Source organism: Saccostrea cucullata, unplaced genomic scaffold, assembly GCF_032062105.1.
Source record: "Saccostrea cucullata isolate Sc308-1 unplaced genomic scaffold, CSIRO_AGI_Scuc_v1 ctg1271, whole genome shotgun sequence".
Lineage (NCBI taxonomy): Eukaryota > Metazoa > Mollusca > Bivalvia > Ostreida > Ostreidae > Saccostrea > Saccostrea cuccullata.
In genome coordinates this window covers 92646-103464 of record NW_026926031.1, presented here as the reverse complement: position 1 = coordinate 103464, position 10819 = coordinate 92646, and the positions used below count along the sequence as shown (strand labels likewise).

The window sequence follows — 10819 nt, the reverse complement described above, 5'->3', positions numbered from 1 at the left end:
GCGTCGATTTACCCAGATGGAACTCAAATGGATTGTTGATTGATTGTCTACTGTTTAACGTCCCTCTCCAGAATATTTCACTGATATGGAGACGTCACCATTGCCGGTGAAGGGCTGCAAATTTAAGCCTATGCTCGGCACTTACGGCCTTTGAGCAGGGAGGGATCTTTATCGTGCCACACCTGCTGTGACATGGGGCCTCGGTTTATACGGTCTCATCCGAAGGAACGCCCCATTTAGTCGCCTTTTACGACAAGCAAGGGGGTACTGAGGACCTATTCTAACCCAGATCCCCACGGAAACTCAAATGGACCCAAATGGAAATCAAATGGACCCAAATGGAATATAAAATATATATATTATATCGTATTCTCAAGTTTTTACTTATTTAAAACATAGAAAATAATAAAATTGAAACAAAAAGAGAATATTTTAATATCATTATTTTCCTCAATTGTATTTTTAAAAATGCGATTTAGTTTAATTCTATTTGTAATAACTACTGAACATAATTGAATACAAAACTGAAGTATTTGATAGTTTCTATGGCCGTAGGAACGGATGGGGGGAGGGGGCCATGCCCCCCTCTCACCCCACCCCCAAATAATTTTGCCGGTATATAGAATACTATCGAAACTTCATGTTTCAAAATACAATATTAGAGATTAATAATTTAAAAAAAATCATTTTTAAACGTAAGTTCATTTATTTTCATCATTTTAAATAAGTATTAAAATACGATAATGCATATTTAATATTCCATTTGATTTCCATTTGGGTCCATTTGTTTCCATTTGGTAAATGACGCTCGGGTATGCCTGGTAGAGTGGTAGTAGAAAGGCAACTGTTAAATTTTTTTGGATCATTTTTTAAATAAAGAAAAACTTTTGAATAAAATGCTCATTTAAACTATGACAGGTCCATGAGTTAGGAACTCTTAAACTGTTCACAGTCAATAGTTAACCCATCCATTAGGATAAGGGCAGGCTTTGGCAACAGTGCATGCCCAAAATCTTCTCTAAGAATATAATAAAATGTCCATAAATAAAATTTCATGAAAAAAGCATTAGCAATTAAGGACAGATGATACAAACTTTTGTCAAAGAATTTGAAAATAATAACTTTGGTCATGCTTAAATGAATAAAATAAATAACTTTCACCGCATAGTTTTTAATTTTTTATTCAAATTTGCACAAAAATGGTATTTAAAGTGAAAAATATTTGTATAGATCAATAAGAATGGTTTTAAAAGGGCAGACTTTAGAACATCACAGAAGGTTTACAATTTCTTTATATTTTAGAAATTTATTATTTGCATCATTTGCAATGGAATTAGGTAAAAAAAGATATACCAATCCAGGCATCCATTTTTTTTGTTTGTATCATCTGTCCTTAAATAAAAAATTTATCTGGTAGGCTGGTAATAAAGATAGCATTTCTCGGCATGATTTTTGCTTATCTTCATATTAAGTGGATTTCAAGCTTCATATTGAATTCATTTGAAATGAACTGTTCATAAGAGATTCAGCAAGACTTTTTAAAAGTTGTATTTAAAAGATTAGCAAATCAGCTGTGCAGTAAGGCTTATTGTGTCATTATTATCAGATAAGGCCAAACAAAAAAATATCTTTGTTTACTGTTACATGCTGAAATAAAATAGGGTCGGTAGGTAGGAATTTTTTTTTATTTTATTGAATTTTTTTTATACACAAATTCACATGAATTGGTTGAATTACAAAACAGTTTTACCATTGTATGGTGCCTTACTTTTGTTTGGCTTGAAATATGGGTGGTTTCTTGCCAACTGCCTTACAACTCAGGGGTGTGCAATTAAAAAAAATCAAGTACTAGCCCACAGGCTTGTAACAGCAATAAACATGATAAAGTTACTAGCCCGAAGTTAAAAGTGAGCAGTCCAAATATAGGGGCAAAAAATTGTAAAAACAAATATTGTAAAATGTTCATTGTTGAGAAAGTCAGGGTCCTAAGCCATCCCTTTTAAAGTTGAAGTTTAAAAATTTTAAGAAATTATCTTTTCTTTTCTGAACATATTGTACTATAGTGCAGCTTATCTAAAATGAAGCAAAATCATTTTATTTTCATTTCAAACCATAAAATACAATTGATATATATTAAGTTTAATCACATAACACTTAGCAATTAGTTGATTGGGGGACCGTAAATAATGGAAAGAGATATCTGCATGTATTTACCATTAACAGAGGAATGGAGGAAATTCGGATTAGGAAAAAAACGATCGTTTTTTGAAGTAAATAAGTCAGGTAGTACTTCAAAATGGATAAGGTTAAAGTAATTTAAGAACAGCTGGCGCATGCTGCCTGAAAAATTTTCATTAGTTGGAAATTAAATAGCAAAACAATGAGTGAAAATACCGTTTGTATTTCTCATGTATAATATGCATAATTTTAATTTTTACTACCCCTAAAACGGTAGCACCGGGCATCAGGCGATGCTAGTTGTACACCCCTGCAACTGCCACGCAATGGTAAGCAAATTGCAACGAACTCGTTGGTGTAGAAATTGAACTCGCTGGTTTTGTTTTTGTACTTTCAATTTCGATTTCAAAGATGAATGTAAAAGTTAAACTGACCGGCCAGTAACTTCCGGATTTCTACGACGAAAAAAAAGAATGGGTCGGTGATGAAAATTAGGGTCGGTCGGGTAACCGTAAACAAACATAATTTTTTGTTACGCCTAATTGAATATTCTTCAACAATAGTATGCAGTTGTTAACATATATAGCTTAATTATGCAGCAAATTGTTTTTAAAGGCCAATTGGAGGCAAAAGAAATTCAAGGGAAAATGGAAGTACTGAGTAAAAAGATGGAAGATCTGAAATTGGAAGTGTATGAGGTCACCAAGGGAAAGTATGTAGATTTCTTCCCACAGCGACTCCAGACAACATTGTCATTAAAAGAGAATGTAGATAAAGTAACTGAGGACCTTCATGAGGCCAGGGAGAAGATTGAAAATGAGGTTTGATTTTAATAAGTTTTCAAGGTCAATATTATAGAAGTTTTTCAAATTTTACTACTTTAGTAAGCAGAATTCAAAAAACACACTTGTCTGACATGGATGAGTTAGAATTGGCTAGGAGTATTTCAAATGAAATATTAGTAATAAATTATTTGGGTTAGACCAGCAGACCTGCCTACCCTTCCGCTTTTGGCATAATTCTTCCGCTTTTTACCACAAAATTACGCTATTACGCCACTTATATTAATTTTATGCTTTTGATAATTTGGTTGAAAATCCACTTTGAACGTCTACATTTAGAGTCAAGGTATGACCTGCTGAAATGAAATTAAAAGTTCCAATAAAAGTTATTGATAGAGGACCAGTTCGTAAACAAGCATAATATACCTAGTAGTTCAATGTAAACTCTAATGGCGAAGATTTGGAAGAACTAGAGAAGGCACTGCTTTCGTAAATTATTAAATTATATAATTGCATAATTACAGCATGCAATTTCTAAGCTCAATTGTGTTTATTTAGACATTGCTTTGAACAAGATAGAGAAATATGAGTAATAAAAAGATGAAATACAGTGTTATGTACGATTTGTGTAAACATGCAAACGCAAGCCTTCAATTAAGTGATTGCCCCGTGGGGATCCGCGTTAGAATAGGTCCTCAGTACCCCCTTGCTTGTCGTAAAATGCGACTAAATGGGGTGGTCCTTCGGATGAGACCCTATAAACCGAGGCCCCGTGTCACAGCAGGTGTGGCACGATAAAGATCCCTCCCTGCTCAAAAGCCGTAAGTGCCGAGCAAAGGCCTAAATTTGTCGACCTTCACCGGCAATGGTGACGTCTCCATATCAGTGAAATATTCTGGAGAGGGATGTTAAACAGTATACAATCAATTAAGTGATTTGATACAAATTGACCACATGCTTCTTTAAGGGTGTACGGTTGATTCGAGTTTTAGAATACTGGTACACATGTATTTTACATCTCTTTTTTGGCCAGTAGATGATTCGAAAAAGAAAAGTTTTTTTCCATTTTTCTTAAGTAATGTACGAATTAGGTTGTTTTAAAAGAAAATAACGTATTATAGTAAATACAACAAACTAGAAAACATGATTACGCTTTTACCCCTGAAATTCCACCAAAAATTTACTGAAATTACACCCATGGAATTAAAAGGGTAGGCAGGTCTGGACCAGTATGCCATTTAAATTTTTTTTTTAAATTTGACATTGATGCATTTCTATTGTAGGTGAAAAACCAGCTTACCCTTTCTAAGGATGTGCTTACTACGTTAAAGGGTGACTTGGAGAACCACAGATGTGTCTTAGTTATATTGGAGAGGCTAGTGCAGATACAGGACAATCTGGAAAGTGCTGCTTCTGCAAACAAACGACAGAGTTATTCTGAGGCTGCCTCCTTCCTCGTGAAGGTGGATGAGCTCCTAGGCACACCTCTAGAGGGATATGAGGGTATACAGATTCTACAGGCATTACAGACCGAGACCTGTGTACAGAAAGAGAAGCTGATCTACGAGGTGACAGAAAAATGGAAAAGTTTGGTCACCTGGAATTCCAGTGATGCGAACACTCCAGATAAATCCAAACAGGTGTTTCAGCTGGAGCTGACGTCTGGAGGTAGTGTGCTGAGCGAGATAATCGGAGCAATGGAGACTCTAGGAGTTCTGAATTCTACATTGAAAACTTTTGGGAACAGATTAAATTCATACCTGTTCAAGCCATGCATCGTCAACTCCACAGCTGTTGTGAAGAACTCTCCGTCAAACATCGTCATAGTAACTGTCAACAATGAGAAGACTCCAGTTCCACCATCTCCCAAACAGATGTACATGAATGTTATGACCATTATTCAGGTTCTTGACAAATATTTCATGAATTTGACAGTACAGGATGGTACCAATTTCTTATCATGCATTGGTAAATATGTTTCAAGGGAACTATTGGAACTCATAGTTAAGGAATGTTTAACACCAGCCATTCCTCATAATAACAAAGAAATGTCCGAATTTGAAGCAAATTGTGTTGAACCAACAAAATGTTTTCAAGAAACTCTTGTTAATTTGAAGTTCATTCCTGGTGATGACAATGCTTTGGAGGACTTTGTTAAGAACATAGATGTCCTTTTTGTCAATAAGAAATCCCAAGACATTTTGGTGCGAGCCAGAGAACTAATGAAGTCAGAGCTACACAACACAGTGAGGGTCTCAGACGAACATCCACTCGGAGAAACAGCTGACAAGGAAGCTCCTTCTGGCAAGAAGTCTAGAAAAGTAGAGCTAGCTAGCTCCTGTCAACTCAGTACAGATACTCTGAAGCTTCCAGCTTGTCAAATCAGGTAATATTATTTATATATTCCAGGAATGATAGGAAAAATAAATAGGAACTTTAGGGAACAAAATTAAAATATAGAAGATGAGATTTTGAGTGCACAATTAAAGTGTCTTTCACTTTGCAGTGTGTGCACACAGCAGCTTATGATGCTGGCTTACGAGACCTTGGAGGAGGCTACTCAGAGTTCCCAGGAATGTGCCATACAGCTGTTCTTTGCCGTCAGAAACATGTTTGAACTGTTCTGTAGGGTGTACCCCACAGCTCACCAGAAAGCCTTGGCCCTGTTTCCTCAGATGAGTGGTATATATGAATCTTTATATTGGCAAATTCAATGATCACTATGTGTTTCAGAAGACTGGAAATAACTAATTTTTGACTATTTCAGCTGTGTTCAACAATGACTGTATGTTTGTTGCACATCATCTGGCAACCATAGGGCACCAGTTCAATAGATCTCTTCCCCAGGATGTGCAGGCGACGTTCGTGGACCTAATACCCAAGATCCGTGGACTGGGTACAGACACCATGCTGAAACAACTTAACTCACAGAAAGACATCATGAGGGAATATCTAAAGGCTGCCAAGGGTATACTTTATTGTCCTATTTGTTTAAATTTTACTGTCCTATTTGTTTAAATTTTATTGTCATATTTCTTTAAATTTTAGTCCTCGAGATTATAGGGAGACCTTTCCTTAGGGATACATCATGTATTGGCACTTCTTAAAAAAAATGCACATATGTGAAAGGCTACTTGTTAATAGGGCTGGGCAATAATATCGATATTTCAATATATTGCAATACATTGAAATAATCACGCAATAATTTTGTAATATCTATATTGGCAATATTGTTTATTCATTTTATAAATCTTGAACATTTTTATATCAAAGTTGAAAATAGTGGTCTTAACTTTATGTAATATATAAAATTATGTATATACCGGTAAATGAAAAATATTTAAAATTCATTTGACTGAGAAATTTGTCTCTTTTACTTGTATGTGATTTTTGTATTTGACAGGTTTTGTCAGTGTGTCTGAAGGGTCTAACTCTGCCAGTACTGAGAAGGCTGTCAAACAAGTGCTCCATCAGCTAGGGCATCTACAGAAGGTGTGGCAGGAGATTCTACCTGTCAGTCAATACCGGAGATCAATAGGTAATTAATGAGTAGATAATTAAATAGGTGCTGAACCAGCTAGGGCATCTACAGAAGGTGTGGAAGGAAATTCTTGTCACCAGATAAAGTGGAAACAGAGTACAACAAGAAAATGAAATAAAAAACAAGAGGCCCATGGGCCACATCGCTCACCTGAGCACTAAGGGTAGGAAAAAGTAGAAAATGGTTTTTTATTGTAAAGTTTAAATCCAAAAGTAGTCCCATGACCAATCATGGATTTGCTATTCAGTTAGAAAATGATTTTTAAAGAATTTTCCTATATATTTCTATGTAAAACTTTGGTCGGCCATTTTGGCCCCGCCCTAGCCCTACGGGGGTTAAACAATTGAACAAACTTGAATCTACACTACCTTGAGCATGCTTCCATATATATATGATGAATTATGGCTTTGTCATTCTTAAGAAGATTTTTGAATTTTCCTATATATTTCTATGTAAAACTTTGGTTGGCCATTTTGGCCCCGCCCTACCCTGGGGGTCATGATTTGAACAAACTTGAATCTACACTACCTGAGCATGCTTCCTTATAAATATGATGAATTATGGCTTTGTCATTCTTAAGAAGAAGATCTTTCATTTTCCTATATATTTCTATGTAAAAATTTTTCAAAATTTATTTCCTACAAGTTCATGATTTCAACAAACTTAAAACTACACTACCTGAGCATGCTTTCATATGAATATGATGAATTATGGCTTTGTCATTCTTGAGCAGAAGATTTTTAAAGAATTTTCCTATATATTTCTATGTAAAACTTTGGTTGGCCATTTTGGCCCCGCCCTACCCCCGGGGTCATGATTTGAACAAACTTGAATCTACACTATCTGAGAATGTTTCTCCATAAGTTTCATCTTTCCTGGCACAGTGGTTCTTGAGAAGAAGATTTTTAAAATATGCCACCAAATTTTCTTTTATTCCCAATTATCTCCCCTTGAATGAGGGCGTGGCCCTTCATTTGAACAAACTTGAATCCCCTTCACGCAAGGATACTTTGTGGCAAGTTTGGTGCTGGCATAGCTTCTTGAGAAGAAGTCAAAATGTGAAAAGTTTACAGACAGACGGATGCCGGAAAAAATGTGATCAGAAAAGCTCACTTGAGCTTTCAGCTCGGGTGAGCTAAAAATAGAGAGGATTTAATGCAGTATGTTTGCCTGTAATAAAAATTGGAGGGACAGGGTTATTTAAAAAAATTGTAGAATCAACGTGTAGTCTTTTTAGCTCACCTGACCCGAAAGCTCAAGTGAGCTTTTCTCACAAGGTGTGTCCGTCAGGTAAACTTTTCAATTTTCGACTTCTTCTCAAGAACCACTGTTTTGACCAAACTTGGTACAAATCCCTGAAATTTCAATTTTTAAAATGAAAGGCCAAGTCTCCTCACAAGATTTCAAATAAAAAGTAGAGTGGGGTCATTAAAAAATCTGTCTTACCACTGGGCCAGAAAAAGAAATTTATATGGAAGCATCTTGGGGTAGTGTAGATTCTAAATTGTTCAAATCAAGACCCCCCGAGGGTTATCAAAGTTTTACAAGAAATATAGGAAAAATCTTTAAAAATCTTCTAAACTTTTTAAAAGCTGAAACTTATGTGGAAGCATCCTGGGGTAGTGCAGATTCTAAATTGTTCAAATCATGACACACAGTGGGAAGGGGCCACAATGGGGAATCAAAGTTTAACATAGAAATATATAGGAAAAATCTTTTAAAATCTACTTCTCAGGAACCACTGGGCAATAAAAGCCGAAACTTATGTAGAAGCATCCTTTAGTAGTGTAGATTGTAAATTGTCTAAATTATGATCAGTGGGGTAGGGTGGGGTCACATTATGTATTACAAACTTGGCACACAGAATGGCCAGATACAGCTTCTCAGGTGAGCGATGTGGCCCATGGGCCTCGTTATTTATTTTTTAAAATTTTTTTGAAAATTTGGTGCAGAAGATGTACAGATTTGAACATTATGATGCTGCTGCTTAATCTTTAACATTCATTAAATTTAGGTACTCTGCTGAACAATGTGGTTATGGAGATCTGTGACCAGGTGGTCCGACTGGAGGACATTTCTGCTTCAGATGCTACACTTATAGCAAATCTGATGTCACTCATCCAGAAGAGGGCAGGTCCTCTAATGAAATCAGCCAGTGATGACGGTGATGTTAATGTTACCATAGAACTCCAGCGAAACGTGCCAAAATGGTTAAGATTTACAGAAATAATCACCCTACTGAACGCCAGTCTACTGGAGATCAATGATAGATGGGCAGATGGAAAAGGACCTCTGGCAAATGAACTCACAGCTTCAGAAGTGAAACAGATGATCAGGGCTTTGTTTCAAAATACAGACAGACGATCAGCAATTTTGGCTAAAATAAGATAGTATTATTTACATATAAGACATTTTTAAGTTATGGATGTGCAATGAATAGCTGTATTGTGGCATTTACATGTAATTGTTATTGGTGATTGTTAACTATTAAAATATTTATGACTTTAAAAAAAAAAATGATATTTTATATTATAATTCATCTTACATCTGAGCTTCTCTGATCAAAATTTGTGTGTTTTGTCATCATTATCTTTTTACATTTTTTTCTTTTTCTTCAGAACCACTAGGTTAATAAAATCAACCAAACTTGATGTAGAATATCCTGGAGAGTAAAGGATATTAAAGTTTGCTTAAATGAAGGGTCACATCCTTATCCAAGGGGAGATGATTTAAAGTAAAAATTAGGTGGGGTCTTCTCAAGAGGCATTGGGCTAGAAATTTAAAGATAAACTTATTTGAAAGCTGTTGATTCAAAGGAGATGGGTGAACATGACGAGCGATAAGCCCATAGCGCAACAAACATGAAGGTGAAAAATAAAACCTCAATATCAAAATTTTCCTTAATATTTCATCTAACATTTAAGTATACTTTATGTAAAATCTCTACAACCTGCACAAATCTCATGAAGATTGAAGTTATTTGCCTATGAAATATTATACACACAAAAAAGAGGACAAAACTAGATGCGATCTCGTTGCAAGCAACGAGTAGGTCTTCCGTCCGATATCTGATGGAATAAGACCTGTGTTGGGATAATTCCACTGATAGGATAAAAAATGTCAAAAACGCACAAGAATTCTTCAAAATATGCTTAGAAACACAAAAAAATGTAGGATCTATCATTTCCAATCAACTTCCGGTTCTACTTCTTCACTTCCGGTGCGACCGTATGTGCTCAAAACTACTTTCAACTCTACATCAAGCATGCAGTAATCATCCCTGAAAGTTTCGACGGAAAATGCTCATTTTTAGACAACTTCCGGTTTGAACGAACCGTACTTCCGGTGGAAATATTAACATGCTACGAATTCTTTAAATCTCTATAATGAACAATTACATACATTGGAAAATGAAAAAATCGCTATACATGTACATGTATTTAAATTACATGTACTTCCGGTTTACAACGGATGTGTCGACGGAAAAAATGAACAAATTAAAAGTGTGCATATTGTTGGGAACATTATTTTGACCATCTTTTGTTCAATATTGCTTATCAAAATATTCCCGCTTTTCGAGATATAAAGCGTCAAAGATTTAGCATTCTAGCCCCCTGTGACCCTTTATTGCGTAACATATAATCAAATTTTTAGTATATATTGTTGCAAATCGTTAAGTTGAATATGTTTGCTTCAGTAATGTATCAGAAAATATTGATCGTTAATGAGTTAAAGACGAGAGACTTTTGGCCCCTCTATGCCCCTAATTTGAAGGGCTAACCCCATTTTCTTCAAATCAAATGAAAGGTCTTACTATATTGCGCATTTTTTGTTATATATATCTTAACAAAATATTAATTAGTAAAAAGATATAAAAGAAAACCTATCGATTTTTGCGAGATGTGCATGAGCCTATTTTTCGAGCTCAGGCGAGCGTCGATGCCTTTTTACCTGGAAAGCTCTATATGCAAAATGTCACATCTAGTATCCTTCCTCTACCTTCACTGAAAATCTCAAGTCGATATCTTAAGTCGTTTAGGAGGAGATCTTAGGACAAGCCGACCCTCTAAAAATCAGTACATCGTCCATATATCACGACCGGAAGTGACGACGTACTTATAAAAAATTTCCGACAAGGTTCAGATAAATATCTATCAGATCTGAAAGTTTGGTGAAAATCGGTCCAGCCGTTTTAGAGAAATCGGGAAGAAAAATAATAATAACTAGAAACGATCTCGTTGCGAGCAACGAGAGGTCTTCCGTCCGATTCTGAAAAAAACCTGTAAAATTGAGCTGAAAAAACTCATTTGAAAAATTC

At 35.5% G+C, this 10819-nt stretch overlaps 1 protein-coding gene across 1 annotated transcript; it reads left to right on the top strand.

Annotated features, from left to right (window-relative positions):
* Positions 1 to 2797: 2797 nt before the first annotated feature.
* On the top strand, positions 2798 to 8988 carry LOC134270433 (centromere/kinetochore protein zw10 homolog). Its single transcript, XM_062752657.1, has 6 exons — positions 2798 to 2999; positions 4244 to 5346; positions 5467 to 5642; positions 5728 to 5928; positions 6364 to 6498; positions 8516 to 8988. The coding sequence occupies exons 1-6, from the start codon at positions 2826 to 2828 to the stop codon at positions 8890 to 8892; spliced, it is 2166 nt and encodes a 721-aa protein (XP_062608641.1). The 5' UTR covers positions 2798 to 2825; the 3' UTR covers positions 8893 to 8988.
* The last annotated feature ends 1831 nt before the right edge of the window (positions 8989 to 10819 follow it).

What these genes read in the sequence shown, in the direction of transcription:
- LOC134270433 (XM_062752657.1), top strand. Translation starts at nt 2,826, where the DNA reads ATGGAAGTACTGAGTAAAAAGATGGAAGATCTGAAATTGGAAGTGTAT. An exon ending in GGGAGAAGATTGAAAATGAG is followed by an intron (nt 3,000 to 4,243) that starts GTTTGATTTTAA and finishes TTTCTATTGTAG; the next exon opens with GTGAAAAACCAGCTTACCCT. An exon ending in TCAATACCGGAGATCAATAG is followed by an intron (nt 6,499 to 8,515) that starts GTAATTAATGAG and finishes CATTAAATTTAG; the next exon opens with GTACTCTGCTGAACAATGTG.